Source organism: Genypterus blacodes, unplaced genomic scaffold (assembly GCF_046128005.1).
Source record: "Genypterus blacodes isolate CSIRO-AG114 ecotype Tasmania unplaced genomic scaffold, CSIRO-AGI_Gbla_v1 ptg000012l_1, whole genome shotgun sequence".
Classification (NCBI taxonomy): Eukaryota; Metazoa; Chordata; class Actinopteri; order Ophidiiformes; family Ophidiidae; genus Genypterus; species Genypterus blacodes.
In genome coordinates this window covers 3,005,673-3,022,166 of record NW_027466826.1, presented here as the reverse complement: position 1 = coordinate 3,022,166, position 16,494 = coordinate 3,005,673, and the positions used below count along the sequence as shown (strand labels likewise).

Genomic DNA, 16,494 nt, shown 5'->3' with positions numbered 1-16,494 from the left:
ATGCTCTTTACTGCCATGCTTCTGTGTTAGCATCGTTGTGTACAGACAGTAATGTGAAGTAGTGTCATACAGGTTACACAGGATTTTCTGTGTTTTGTCTGTGAATTGTTTGCTTCTTGCTAAGTGATACTTGGATATATATTGGATTACTCTGGGTTATAAGGGTCAATAACCACTGTTCCTGCCATATTTATAGAATCATATACTGTATGGTACTTATGATGCCATTTCAAGTATCTAAGTCCCTTTTCTTTGATCATGTTCTTAGTATCTACATAGAAGAAATTATTTGGAAGCAAACAAGGAACTTGTGAGAGTCATTCAAGTATGACATCAAACATTGAGGTGCAGCATTACTTCATAGCTGGCAGAAAAACACAAGTGTACAGCCAACTGTACCGATGAAGAACACTCAAGTGAATGCAGTGTAAGTGGCACGTTAATGGAACTGAAAGCCACCCTTTCTTTTTGTCTCTCTCATTTGCTTAAAGCAAAGAAAATATATTGAATTTGGCCAATGAAAGATTCAAACATCCTGAGCCCTGAATAATTACCGAAGTGCAGAAGAGGCTCAAATCTCTAATCAGATTATTCACTGTGGAGGGAACTCCAAAGAACATGAGAAAAACGTGTTTGGGCGCCTATGTTTCGCCTTGTACAAAATTAACTCTGAATAATAGATGGGTTCATGTCAATCCCTGAGGCGGGACAAGAGGTTTTGCGTTTAACCAGCAAAACAGACCCTGTGGAATGCTGCAGAGCATCTTGAATGTCAGATTAGTAACTAAAAATGTTATTCTTTCCTTTCCTCCTCCCAGGCAATTTCATTCCTCACACCTTTGGCTGTGATATTTGTGGTGAAGATAATTCAACGAACGGATAAGACTGAGATCAAAGAGGCGTGTTTAGGTATGTATGCCAATTGTTGTTTGATGTAGCTGTTGAAAAGTGAGCATACATCATGTTTGCTTTACTTCAAGCTTCAGGCTGATAGACGAACTCTGAAAGACTTCTTTCGTTTTTCTGCTCCTCCACTCATTCCGCCTAGAAGCATGTTGCAACCTTCATCGTAATTGTGCTTAATGAAGTAGATCCTTTAATTATACCATTTCTTCTTACAGTCATCGAGGTACCACACATCATAAAAGCAGCAATTTAGTATTTGCACATATTTAAAATGTCATGCTCCTTGTTTAAGTCTCAACCAGGCATTTGTGTCTTTCTAAATATTCCTTTTTTGCTGATTCCCTTGGCTTTCAGAAGCCTGTTGAGGCCTTGGCACTTCGCAGAGCATTAAGAAAGTTTAACACAAATCCAATTAAAAAGAGACAAAGAGATGAAGCAGGTGGAGAGAGGGTGGCTCGGTGCATCAGCGCAGAGATTACATTGCTGTGTTGCAGTTAACAGACCCATTACAGCCCACAGAGCTCTGCTACCGGGCTTTATTGCTGCACCAAGAAGGCATCATCAGTCACAGGAACAACAACAAAGAATAAAAAAGAGCTGATTATTTTAATGAGTTTCGAGATTATCAGGATATTTTTCCAAGTCTTTCTATGGACCTATTATAAGAAAGATCCTTCATTATAAAATGTTCCCGAAATGAGTGTGTAGTTATTTTCAACCTTTTCGGTCTCATCACAACTTTCAAGCTCTAAATCATATAAAAGAATGGTAAGCCACTAAACCCTAATGAGTTTAATTTGAATTCAGCATTCGCCACAGGGATGCTGTAAATCTAAATTCATGACATCAATTTTTCGCATTACAACCAAGCTTGCTTATAATGAGGCCACTGAGTTTGAGTCGCACCAGCTGAAATACCAGTCGCTTAATTTGCTGCATCCGTACGTCCCATCACCTTTTTTATTTTTCTTTGGAGTAAAGCGAAAGCAATATTCCATTTGTGAAGATGTCTAATAACCCTTCATCATTCCCAAACTCCAGCCGTTTAATTGCTCCAGCCAGGACAGAATGAAGGCATTTTGGAAGTTTGATCACCATTCCCCAGCAGACTGCAGGGTGTGAATGACACACAGATGATCCAGCACTCATTTTTTATTTGGGCTGCATTTCATGAAGACTATTTATCAGTCTGAAGGAAGGAGTTCATGGCCCCCAGCTGCTTTAATTGTGTGCAGAGAGACTCATCCACCTAGTAAATGAAATGAAAGGAGTCTGTTTGGTTTGCCAAGAGCCCGACTATTTTGTTAATGTATCATTTTATAGCAGTGTTATGGACAATTCTAGCAATTCCATCGAGTATAGAGAGCTAAAAGTCTTTCTCGCTGGACTATCTTCCACTCACATAAGCTCATTTAAATGTCTTCAGCAAAGCCACCTTCAGGTTTTGAAACGTCTGCATTTGTGACGTGAAGTAGCTGAGAGAATGTTGCGGAGACAGAATGTGCAGGAGGTTTTGAAATTTGATTTCACAAGGCGTTGCTGTCATTATACCCCAACACGGGTCAATAAGGGAATCCGCATGATACTTTACAAGCTCTTTTATTGTGATAGGGTAGCTCTATAATGCTCCATTCTACCGACATTGGCCTGGCATGTCAATGGGAAATATCTCCAAATATGCTCCAGCTAAGAGAAACCGTGACCAATTCTGAATGTTCATTTCTCTAAAATTGTTCAGGTTTGTGAAATGGCGGACATGGTGCTTTCACAGATCACAGCCGGGTTGAGCGAGAGCAAGAAGCAAAGCTGCGGTGCCTCTGGGTCACTAACACACACCGCTGAAACGTCTCAACACCAGTTATTGAAATGGGGCCCACCTGATGACCCTGAGGACTCGTACTTGCACTCACACACTCTTACTCGCACTCATAATGGTTTTGAGTGCAGAGACGTGACATCCGTAAGCAGGGTTGTCTAATAATAGGGCTTTGAAGTGGTGGTGGCTGACCAATTGAGTGGACCTTGGCGTTCGATTTAACTGTCTCTTCTCTCCTAACAAGGTATTAAGCTGAACTTAACTTAGCTAAGCCCACTTGGGAAGAGTAGGGGTGCATATATACAGTATATATATATATATATACATACAATCACCATGGAGGATATGTACTGATAAATGCTCTCATCTGTCTATTGAAAGTCTCACCAATTATTTTCCAACATTTGGGCTATAATGAGCAGGGAAGGATTAAGAAGTCAAGATGATGGATGTGAGAGAGGGAACACATTGCAATATTAATGGACCTTTTTTTTTTGCTGCAGCTTGAAATTGAATTGAACTGGTCAAACAGATCACGACTCGTTCTGGGCCTTACGCCTGATCTGCTCTTCTCCCAACAGGCCAGACCGCTAACACATTGAGAGCTTCTGCTATGGGGGTGAATTCAATTGGCCTGTAGACTTGTGGGATTAGCTCACAAGGGCAAGAACTCTGGATAATGATGAGCCCCGTAGGTCGGCTTCATAGCTAATTAGGTTGCACATTGAGAGTGCAACGCTTACTTGTCAACCAACTGTAGACCCTTAGTGTTGCTGTTACTGAAGACGAGGCGAAGCAACAGGTGCAATCTTTTTACCACATCTATTTAAAAGGACATTTTCTCATTTTCTCGACCATCCTTTTGCTATTAAGCCTGTCTGATAGATAACTGCAAGCCTAAAAATGCAATAGTGAGCACAGCTTCTCTCTGTTATGATTTGCTATTGGTAGAATGGAGCAGAAACTAATTTGAAACACCACAGGAGCGAAAGCTGAGCCTTATTTCATGTGATTGCACCAGCGATGCAATCTAGTAATAGATGCCAAGATCAATAGGAAAACTTCATGTATCTTGTGTGTTGTGACTCTGGTGCTCTTAAAACCTTTGATCATTATCACATGCTGTAGCAACTTTCCAACATAAATACAGGCCAGATGCTTGTCCAGTGTTTGTAACTGTCTGAATGTTTATTGCATTGATGTGATATGAAAACGTGCGGTGCTGGTTCCGTAAATCTGTATTTTTGAGTTGAATGGGTGTTGAATGCTGTTTCAATCTTGTCTGTTCCATCTCAATGAAGTGACCTCTGTAAGAAAGCTGCCTGACTGTGTGTGTGTGTCGATCTTCACACTGCAGCAGTGTCCCTGGCTCTTGCCCTGAATGGAGTCTTCACAAATACCATCAAGCTGATTGTCGGCAGGTACGCCACACAAACTCGCTCTCAGAGATGTTCAATGTTAACTTGCTGACTGCAGATTCCATTTTGTGTTCCTCAGCTTTGGTAGTGAAGCTGATAAACTCCTTTATGCACATGTCATGCACATTCTAGGATGGCTCTCTACAGAAGACGCACAAAGCATCTTTTGTGTTTTCTTTCATTTTCAGACCCAGGCCAGATTACTTCCAACGTTGCTTTCCAGATGGACAGATGAACGCAAAGATGCTGTGCACCGGAGAGCCCGAACTCGTCTCCGAGGGACGCAAGAGCTTCCCCAGCAGCCACTCGTCCTGTGAGTTGCAAGTCATCCCGTTAGATCACTGCCAGCAGACACATCAAGCATCTACTCTTTTGAAAAGCCATTTAATTCCACTGATATGCTGAGTTTGATCTGGGTGACTTGATTATTTCATTTATTACCAAAGGGTCTCAAAGCGAATCTGCTCCAAAGGTACTGACTAAATACAGAAAATAGCAATAAGCTATTATTTGGTTATCACCTCTGCGAGCTAGTGCCTGGTGTATCTTACCGGGGGGTTTTATTGAGTCAGGCAATTTTCCTGTAGTTCACTCGGTGCAGGAGTGTTGAGTGCAGACTGCATCTTTCAGCTTCATCTAACTTTATTCCGTGCACAGCTGCGTGAACCATCGTGGGACACTGGACATGCTTTAGACCATATTGCTCACTAAGCTGGTTGCTGCTCAGTAGTGCTTAAGTGCTTAAATAATTCACATGTTTTCCTCTGGTCCAGCAGCTAAATGTTCAGCGGTGGGCACTGAGTTTGCACTATAAGGCCACACTTTTTTTAGAGGTTACATTTAAACATATATAGGTACAAGCATCGGGTTATCCGATAGCATATTCACCTGGACACCTTTAATAACTTAACTCACTCTCTGTCATTGCATGTAAAGCATATTGCATGGATTTAAATACTGGTCTGTGCTTGACTTACTTTTCTCTACGATTTCCTGACTAATTACTGTATACAACAAAAAAATCATCCAAAAATAAAATGCTTACATCATCTGCGCTTATGTAAAATGAGAAACTATACCTTTGCTTTTACCTTTGTCAGCTGCGGTCGGGTACTGTTTCAGTTTTGTGCAATCTTATATTCATGGAAGGCCCTTTTGTTCACAATTACCTTTCAACAGCAGTGCCACATTCAACAAAGTAATTATGCAGAATCCGCAAGGAGAGCAAATGCTGAGGAAATGTGTGAATAAGCAACAAACAAAAAAACAAAACAAAGCTGCATCCATTTGAAGCATTTTAATTAGCCGAGGTTGTAAAGAGGTGACAATCCTGCTGCTTTTAACATCTTAAGCTTACTTTGTTATTTCATCATTCAATTAAACTGCGAATGCTTCTGCTGCACCAAACTCCAAACTCCAAAATGGTCATAATGGTGTGTTTGTGTGTGGGAGGGGGTGTGCAGGTTTGTTTATTTCCCATCCTATTCTGTTCTTTTCAGAGACAATAGCATAGGAACACACCATATATAGACCAATATGGGCTCCTAAAGCATCGCTGGCTGAGAGTCGATGCCATCTTCATCTTTCTTGGATGGAATGTAATTCCCTGGCCCACACATTTGTCAATCTCATGTTTGAGTATTATATTAAACTTGTATACTTATTCACACACCTGTTGTAAGAAAGTAACACTCTGACATGTTCGCTGTGACCCGTTACAAATGTGCAGAGGGAGATTGCTTGGTAATTCACTGCCCGGGTTGCATTCATCTGTGGCTCGGCCCTAATGGCCTAATGGTAAGTCAGGAAGTGATGAGAGAGCCGTAAGAGCGGGACACAGGGAGCCCCCCATATGCCAACACGTCGAGAGCGAAAGAAATCCAATTTCCTGTCAGTATCCCCTTTCCCCAGAACAATGCCCGTTGGACTTGCATATGTTAGAGATTCTATTCAGATGAATGCGGCAAGGAATAGGGGCTGGCAGATGACAACAAAGTGGCATCTGGACATATAGCAACTGGTCGTCTTTAATTCAGCTTCCGGCTGATATGAAGTCAGTGACACTGACGATAGAAACAAATAGAAAGCTACTCTGTCTATTGTCACACCACTTGTCTCTTGTAAAAATGACGACGGATGAACTGCTTATTCACTCACATATCAATCTCAATCTTAAAAAATTGGAACCATTCAGGAGAAAACAAAATCTAGCCTTCAGTGTTTGATCACAGCTTTAATCTAAACTATAACAAATATGATTTTATTTCAAAGTTTTCGAGGTATTCACTGTTTCTCGGATTGGATTTCTTTTTTTTCCCCCTTCGCAGAGAAGTGTGAGTAACAGATATTGAAGGAGACAAGTCCCTGAAAGTGGGAAACAAATAGATAAATGCAAACTCCGATCCAGTATAGAGCACTAAGCCGAAAATAAATATTTTTGTAGATCTAGTCTCTCATCTCAGGTTCTCTCCCTAAGCATATTAAGCCATCAGATATGACCAATAATTATGCACTTTGAAAACATCTATAATATCGCCATCTACGTTTTCCTATCCAAAATACAACATCAATCCTGGGAGAGAAATCGAATTACTGTCTATATAATCTGTCTATACACTTTTTTGATTACGCATGACATACCTCAATAGAAGTATCTGCAGAGCATCGAGGGACAGTTGCACTCGTGGGCAGTGTGTTGTCTGTTAAAGTATCATCCATTAGGAAGCACAGTGTTTGAGCACTGCAGCAACAATTATACATGCAAATGAGTTCCTGTTAGGCTGTTGTGGCCTGTGTGTAATTTATTCAGTGCCCAAGCGATTGGTTAATACATTTTGCTTCTGGCAAGAGTTAAAGGGTTTGTGCTCTTGGTGTCCTTTTGGGGGGTTCAGAGGGTTAAAACAGAGGCGTTAGAGAAGTGGAGATGGCTAATTCCACGGGATATAAATGATTACTGCTAAGGTCAGTGTGTGATTTGGTGATTTGTGTGTGTGGGCAGAAGATTCAATATAAGCATAGTTTTAAATTAAAATGGAGAAGAGAAAAGGGTAAAAGCAGATATTACTTGACTTATTCAAATAGTTTCTGTCAAGGATTTAGAGTAAATCATTGCCGCTGGGCACTCTTCCCTTCTGCCACAGGATTAAATGTGCAATTGTTGAATTTGGTTGTAGTTAATTTCTCCCTGGGGATAGGCTTTGAGACAAATGATACAAAACCCTTCCAACATGTTCACATCTTAAATTATTCATTTTCTATTGGTGATGAGCTGTAAAGTCCATGTCAGCAGCCTCATTAACTTTCCACCCAGTGCTCTGCATAATCACAAAGCAAAGATCGCAGCAGGTGCAATCATGAATGTAACATTAACCTGCGCACCACCTGCCATGTCAATTACACTGGAGTGATCCTGGGCTTTCAATCTACCCTATATGACATCATCGCTTTTGCCGATCAACTGTTGTTTCTGCTCTGTTGTCTGTTATCATGTGCAACTTGAGTGACTGTGTTGGTTGTACTGGTTGAATGAAGAGAAATGAATGATCCAGGATATTTAGGGCTGGTTTGCTTGGAGATGGAGTTGCCTGCACTTTTTAAACTTTTTTTAACGGTCTAATTAAAAAGTCAAAGAACTCAAACAATTACAATCTTTGTTTAGAGAAATCCCACCACTTATTTGCTTCTATAAAGTGCAGATGCACCGACAGCACTTGACTCTTTCATTTGCAACTTCTGAACAAACCTTGTGGCTGTTTGAAGATGAACATTTTTTTGGAAGCTATCACACAACACTTAAACCCCTCATTAAGTGTCTTAATTTTGTCTCAAGGGAATTACTTTTAAACCTTTTTCAATTCATGAAGTGGGTTCATTGCCGTGATGTTGTTTCGCTCTTTGTTTGCATTCATTTCTGTCCTGTGAACCCTTTGTTACTCTGTCGCCTTGAGCAGCATCTTTCCTTTGTTACTTGGTAAACTTTAAAATTATGTAACCCTGCAGGTGCAAATATATTGGCTTAATTAATTGTGCTTATTGTCTGCATAAAAATGTCAATGTGTTAAGTGTGGTAGATGCATACTGCAGGTCACCTGTGAGTTATTGTGCACATTACCAAAGCGTCCTAGGGCTGACTCACTGTGTCAGTGCAAGAATAACACATTAGATGTGTTGAATATACACAGCTATACTCCTCTACAAGGATCTATTGTTCTCCCTTTATGTTTCTTCCATGTTAATTTGCTTTGTTTACTTTAAATGATACATCACACATTTGTGTTTGCATTCTCTCACAGATCGGGAAACCAATAACAAAGTCTGTAACTTTAACGCTGTCACCCCAGTGTCCTAAAAGAAAAGAAAATGCACATTCACATTAGAGGCATAAATGGCATCACTTAAGGACCAAAACTAATTAAACGATAATACAGAACACCTGCAGTGTAAGTCAATTCTGTTAGGCCAATGTAATAAATGAAGCCACAACATGCTGCTGTGAAAGCGCCATCGAATGAGAAGAAGCGCTCACAGTAATTGGCCAATATGGATTTCTACAGGCTCAAACGGATAATTTCACATGAGGAATAAAGGCTTGCTTTTTAACCGAAGCAGCAGACATTTTGTGATTGCTATGAAATTAATGTGCCCATTTTCACAGAGAAGAGAACAGCCAAAATAAAACTGTTATCAGGATGTAAAATCAAATCTCACTGTTGAAACAAAGGCAACAACAACAAGAGCAATGAAGTGTGACATTAAGGCTCAGTGTTACTGTCTGTCTCTCGTTTGCATCTTGTCTTGTCTCTTTGTTGTCTTAGTTGTTTTGCTTCAGTCCAAATACATGCGAGTCAGGTGGACTGCAGATTCTTAATTGCCTCTTAGGTAAACGAAGATAAACAACTATGTTTAGGTGCTGGTGACCTGTCCAAGGTGTCTCCTTTTCTTCCAAGTTGTTCATGGATAAACAACAGCCACCATCACCCTGAATGGTAATGAGCAGGTGTGGAAACTGAATCAATAATAATAATGGATAATAGAGGGGCACTGATCTTCAGGGGTCCAAGTTTATCTTCATTCTGTGTACCATCTTCAAAAACAGATAATTGGTTATGCATATTTCAGTTCCATCCCGATAAATCAACTATGATATGAAATTCAGAGTTGCAAGAATATTCTAAGCATAAGGTGCTGAGAGAAAAGAGGGTGGAATGGTTGGAAATGCAGTGAAAGATATTACAAGGTAAATGGTAGTATAAGTGAACATGCTTGTATAATCGTTGGTCTTTAATTAGTAAACAAAGTATCACATCCTTTGTCAAGAGAGAAGAGATTTCAAGGTTGCTTTAGCAAACTCTATACTCCCCCGCAACAGCGTGCAACCCTGAGATTTAAACAACGAGCAGATGTGAATATTAAACTGAAAGTTTTTTTTATTTCTCATGATTAACAAGAAAATTGTTGGACTTTTTGTAACTTCATTACAAGCCACATCTATTTAGCCTGTATGGAGCCATTACAAATTCTCTATTTCAATTCCACGTCCACTTGTAGGCTCATTTATCCCAAATTTGTTATAGACTGTCGCCCATTAAGTTTGAATAAACAATTATTCTAACCTTATGGGGAAACAGTGTATGTATATAAACTGTTGTCCATAAAGTTGGAATAAAAAATCTTTCAACTTTGTGGGCGATCATGGATGTGAAATACTTTTCAGGAACTATCTAATCTATCGTTAAATAAAATGATCAATCCTGTTTAAAAAAAAAAAAGATTAAGCAAACTAAATTTACATAACATCCATCATATCCAAGGTAGATGACACTGCCTGTTCAATTTGAATAAAAAGCTAATTTGCAGCTAATACGCGCCTCTAATATATTAGTTTAAATCTCATAATTGAAAGTTCAGTTTCTAATAGAGCCAACGTCTGGTTCCTGTCAGCACGACGACCAGTGGAGCCGCAGGATTCTCCCTGTCTGTCCTCTCCTCCTATCACCCTTCCTTTTATCCTCTCTCTACAGCCCACACACATGGCTTGGTCATCCTTAGTACTCTTGCCCACTTATGGGGTCGAGTGACAAATGGGCTGCTGATGGGTGCTGATGGGTGCTGTTTGGCCTGCTGCAGGACTAAACTAATGGTCCTGTCTCGCCTGTACTTTTTACAGCTCCATCAAGCCACCTTTAAATCATACAATTAGTGGGCACTACTATTTTTCTTACACAATCAACTATGACACAGGCCAGCAGCTCAGTTGTCTTTGTTTCGCTCACCGGTCTTTAATGTTGCTCCTCAGCGGCGACCTTTAACTGGTTTATGTTTCAGTAGATGATTTCACTGACTCTGCTTTAATAGGAGAGCCAGTGGAAGACCTGCACAGTGGAGAGGGATATGACAGCAATACATAGGAGCCAGTCATTACCACTAGTGCTGTGCAGTCTGATGCCACATACACAAACAATGTATGGTTGTGCATGTTTCTAAATATGACACCTTCAAGCATGTTGGCTGCACTTGGTATAGCCAAGTGTGTATTTGTCTTGTCTATTTGCTGTCCTTACCTTAAGGCACCTGCCACACAATCTGATTTTCTACATACTGTTGATGTCCCATCCTCTAGTGGGCGAAAGTAGACCAAAGCTGCCATAACGGCAAATCTCCCATCTGTCTGCACTATTCTGTTTCCACGCCGGTGTTGTCACGTTATATTTGTCCATGTCACTGACGGTTTCTATTATTTTTTCCTGTCACCTGTTGTATTATTGCACATCCTGGTGAGGGAAGCTATTATAAGCAGGTTCAGTTTAGGTTTCTCACATTATTTGTTAGTTTTATTTCTTTCACTGAAAGTTGGTGGTGTGGAATAGTCAATGATAAAGTTAGGATTACGTCTTCTTCTTGGACCATTATTTGCATTATTGCATATTTTTAGGATTATTTGTTTGTCTGTTAAATGTATGTAGGCATGCTTATGATTAAGAAAGGTCTGACCTGAACAATGTATTTGCTACATTTGTCATGTTTTTTTCTGCCAATATACTGAAAGATTGTTTTTTTTACACTGATTTGCACTTTTGTCTGCCACCTTCCATTCCTGCCAGTCGCATTCTCTGGCCTTGGTTTCACCTCCTTCTACCTGGCGGGGAAGCTGCAGTGTTTTACGGAGCAGGGTCGCGGGCGTAGCTGGCGTCTCTGTGCCATGGTGTTACCCCTCTACAGTGCTATGATGATCGCATTGTCCCGAACCTGTGACTACAAACACCACTGGCAAGGTTTGGCTGAACAGAACACAGACTGAAATGTTTAATGTTTTTATGTATTGGATAGATTTTGCGGCATTGATCAAATCTACTGTGAACAGCTGTTTGGCCACAATGTACATGATGTTAATTCTGCTTATACTGTCTTAGCCAGGGGAGGATGAGTGTTTGAATCACATCTGCCTCGGTACACTCACTTAAAAGACACACTGTTTACTCTTTACTAAAAGCTGTATTGTGACATAATACAAATGTGTTATCAACCCAGTTGACAAAGCTTGTGCTTACTCACCTTCCCAAGTCAGGCAAAGAGTCAAAAGGTGTCAAAGTGGAATTGTATTTATACATAACCTGGTTTGATTTCCTGAGATGTGCCTCAGTTGACATTTAGATATGATTTATTTTTGCAGCCTTTTGCTATCCTTAAAGCTGTTAGGGAGTTTCACAGGGAGACAGAAGAGTAAATAGAATTTGTAGGCAAGAGAGAGAACGTGCAACCGTTGACAGTTCAGTCAGGTGTTAATTAGTTAGACAGAACCATATGTTCCTGTGGTGCAGGGCAGCTTCAACACAGACAACACTTAACAACCAGGATTTATTCAACTTAAAAGCACAGCCCATATAACAAACACCAAGGCGACCACTTTCTAAGTCTCTCTTAGTACTTTTGTAGTTCTTCCCATCGTCAGCAGACTTTCTCCTCTGCGGCCCCAGCAGACTGTAAGTAAGCAGCAATGGTGCAGCCCATTAAATTTGAGGGGACCCTTTCTGCAATCACTGTAAACACAAGCTGGGAGCCACATTATCCTGTCTGCTGAGCCATGCTTGATAGATAAGAAACACACACGCTATGCACTTTGGAGGAACCCTTGGGGGGGCTTGGGTCCAATCACTGTCTTAACAAGGCCACCATATTAATGTACAGTATTACATCAAGTCACACTCTATTAAATTCAGTTGACAGAAGCCAATGAAACATTCATAAGCAAGCTCAAGCATTGTATATGTTTCGAGTGGTACAAATCAGTCAATGTTCTATTATAATTATGTTCACCCAGAAGGAGAAAATAAAGACAATATGATGGAGACATATGGAAAATGATTGTGCTCTATTTCAGTTGGCCCAATAGCAGCTGGTCATGTCATTTTGAGCTACACTCGGCCTAACATTCACCATGGCAATGTGACATTATATGATGTATTATAGCTCAAAGGGGGACAGGGGTAATACAGCTCAGTTGACATGATAAAGTGACAGAAACAACCCGTCTGAAGTCAAGAGCATGTGCAGAACAGAGTCATAGTTTTCCTTTCCGCTTACTTATCACCCTCCCAACCATCCAGAAGAAGAAGAAAGCTGACCAACAATGGTACAGCACATGAGGTACATGAGGATAAAGTAATGAGCTCATCCTCAGAGCAGGTGTTAGTTTCACTTCCCCCACATACGCTAAAATTATCTATAGATGGATACCCTAAAATAAATGTGTGTGTGTTTGCTTTACAGATGCATTTGTTGGAGGAGTGATCGGGTTGCTGTTTGCATACATTTGCTACCGCCAGCACTACCCACCGTTCCTGCACATGGACTGCCACCTGCCTTACGCCAGCCTGGCTGCTGTCACCCGCAGCCCCTTACACACCCACGATGACCCCCAGCCCACTGACAATGCCACTACCCTTCCCCTAGAGGGCTTAACCGAGGGGCCCGTATGACTAGTGCCCACACCCCCTACCAACCTCACCGAGCCGCCAAGCTCGCCCACTCATTCCAAATGACTTATCTAGTTCGACATTCCAGTGGACACTAATGCTCCTCATCCATCTTCATACGGGCCCCCCCTTAAAGTGACACCGGCATTCTTTTGTGTTACCTGCTCTGAATCAGCAGCCGCGTAGTCTATATTTAGTTTTGTCACATCATATAATATGGGACATTGTCACTGAGACATGAGAAGCAAGCATAAACAACACCAGAGAAAATGCTTTTAATGAAATTATGAAAGATGTTATGGCCATGGACATAGAAATATAGTCCGTTTTTCGTGTTTTTGTCTTTCTCTTCTGCCTTGGTGGATATGTGGTTTTCTGTATCACGATTTTTTCTATGTTTTACGGTGAACAGCCTGGGACAGAGAGTTGATGAGACCCCATAACAACCCATTAAATGAACAATCGAACCAATCTATAGCCAGTAAATAACAAAATACAGTTCTGTATGTCAAATAATAGTTATCGAAGTCAGCAGAACTTGCAAGAAACTGGTGCCACATATCCAATGATGTCCTCCGAGTGTGGCTAAGCTACATTTTCCCGTCACGGTCCAAAGCTCAGGGACTCGAGGAAATTCTGTAAATTTACTGTGAAAAAAAGACATCTTGGTTGTTCATGGTGGCATTATGATAAATATAGCACCAGCGCAATCTTGGAGCAAGTGCTGTTCCGTGACAAGGACAATTTTCAGTGTTCCTTAACCTTCCCAAATTTTATTATTTCTTTTCTTCCTGTTCTCAGGGGGCTGGTAAGGTCCCCCCCCTTCTTATCATTGTCACTATCTCAATTTTTCATATGCCCTATATTAAACACATGTTCCCAAAGGCTGTGCACGGACTTAGGCCCAAATGTAGCTCAATGAGTGCAATCAATAAGTGACAGGTGGAATTGGCATGATGGAAGTGTGTCTGGAGAGGCAAAAAACTCCAATCAAACCCTGCATTAATCCTCATTAACGGAGGTTAGTCAGTGCTGCTTATGAGGACGTTAAGGTTATTTGAGGTGAACGACAGACTACCCAAGCATTGCAAATAGGCTTCACAAATAGACAATCTAACATTCAAGAATAGACAAGCCTGAACCCCAGAGAGCGATTTTCATTACATAACCATCCATTTATACCTCTTTATTTATTAATATTCCAAGCTAATTTAGACACAGAGTGTTGACATTAAGCAGACACCAAAGATTTGTCATTTTGCGTTTGTTTCGGTTTGTTTTCATCTGCTACTGCAGATAACACAGATTCAGATTAGAGGTCGTCTACAATCAACAAAGCAATTTGTACCCTCTTACAGGTTTTGTTTGAAATTATAATAATTTAGTTTCCTTGGTGACTTTGTGCTTTTTGCCATTTGCTGTGACATTAATGGGAAGGTACAACCACAGCTTTACCTCTAAAACCAACCAAGTTATAAGGGGAGACCGAGATGAAAAATCAAATCTAGAGATAAAGCAAGATAAGATGCTTTGAAAGCAGCAGTAAGCCAAATGTGAAAGGTTATTTTGGAATTTTTTTCATGACTTTAGTCAAACCAAGTTTTATTTGCTTCACTCCACTGTCAACAGTCCACAAAATGAAATGGAAAAATTATTTTGTAATGGCAGCAATCATGAGGAGAGGCACTTTGACCCCCAGCCGCTGTTTGTTTATTTGTAGGGCATAGTTATAATGGTGGTTGTTATAGAAAGAAACACAACAGAAAGAAGCTTTTGTTCAAAACATTATTCATAAGCCATTATCACTAATGCAACCCATCGGCAGCTCATTCAACGTATGTATGTTTGTGTGTATGTACTGAACAGTGTGCATGTGTGCAAAGGTGTGTGAGCTCTCCAGTCTAATGAGGCTGACCCCACACTGATGCAATACAAAGTGAAAGAAGAAGGAGAAAAGAGGAATCAAGCTTTCCTGTAATCTCCGGTTGAAGGACGAGCTGCTACACTCGGCTCATCAGACTCTGTGTGCGGACTTTATGAGATTCTGAGAGTTTATCGATCTTGGACCTGGATCTAGTCTAGTCTTTCAACACAGGCCTGGAAATCTGTGATTATGAGAGACTTTGAAACCGATTCATGGTAAAATGACAGTGGCACAGATATATCATGTTTTATAGACTTGCATTTGCCTGACATGGCCACCTGACGTTTGTACTTTGTCATTTGTAGATGGCATAAAGTATATTTGAAAATATGTGTATCATAAGTTGCAAAGTATCCTGTCTGTAAGAGTATTATTGCTTTATCAACAAAGGAACCTTCAAATCACTCATTACTTTATTTTGATTTGGTGCTATCGCTCATTTTGTAGCAGTGGGTGTCAAATTTTGAAAATGTGGATGTCTGATTTGAGTAAACTCTTCAACCATTTTCTAGAGACAGAAAATGACTCTAATATAATATTACTTAAACGATCAGACGGTACTTATTTTTTCCCCAAAAAATTAACTGCTAAAGGCAACCAGTGTAGTCATTTTTTTTATTTTATTTTTCATGTCATTTCTCCATTCCAATGATTGAAGCAGTTAAAAAATGTAACAAAATAATAATAATAATAATAATAATAATAATATAATGAATAGATGTCTGGAGGAAAAAAATAGTAAAAAAGATTGTAAGACTACTGTTATCGTCTTTGTTCATGGCATGCCTGTTCCATTTATGAGAAAAGAAAAGGTTTTATATTTATAAGCATGTCTGGCCTTGAGAACTCAGTTTTGCTGTTTATATACTTTATGTACAATAAAGGACTGCAGCTGTGTGAAATTTGTCCATGAAAAAAAACAAAAGAGCACAAATTGAATGTGATAGTTGAACTCAAATCCAGAGTCAACACATCCTGAAATGAGTACTGGTATTATTGTGTAACTTCTTATATGCAAATCACAGTCTAACATCATGCAGCAGCTGATGTTTGAATGCCACACAGTGAAGGTGTGTGTATGTGTGCGTGTGTGCGTGTATGTATGTGTGTGTTGTATTGGACGTGTTGTTGTGGACATTGTGTTGTACTGTTGTTTAGGGACTTTCCAATAAACGTTTGTATGCTTCAGATTAGCTGTTGGTTTTTATATGAGTAGAATTTATCTATGCTAAGAAATAAAATAAAAAATTCTAACTATGATCATTATTATTGCTATTTTCTGAAATTGACAGAGAACGGAGAGAAAGGCACAGCAACAGCAACAGTAGTACCAATGTAAATTGGATGAATATAATGATATTGAAGGATTTTAAATCTATTTTTCACTCTTCAGGAAGCCAGTGCAGTGAGGCTAATATGGCAGTAATATCATAATTTCCTTGTTTTTGCCAACACATG

The 16,494-nt window shown here is 40.0% G+C and overlaps 1 protein-coding gene across 1 annotated transcript in view; it reads left to right on the top strand.

The window, feature by feature from the left end:
* Positions 1-16,290, top strand: part of plpp4 (phospholipid phosphatase 4) — a 40,014-nt gene extending 23,724 nt beyond the window's left edge. Inside the window, exons 3-7 of the mRNA XM_076161989.1 lie at positions 819-909; positions 4,080-4,143; positions 4,329-4,453; positions 11,241-11,411; positions 12,907-16,290. Of these exons, the coding sequence (XP_076018104.1) occupies positions 819-909; positions 4,080-4,143; positions 4,329-4,453; positions 11,241-11,411; positions 12,907-13,115 (660 nt within the window). The 3' untranslated portion in view covers positions 13,116-16,290. The remainder of the gene's footprint in view (positions 1-818; positions 910-4,079; positions 4,144-4,328; positions 4,454-11,240; positions 11,412-12,906) is intronic.
* Positions 16,291-16,494: the final 204 nt, after the last annotated feature.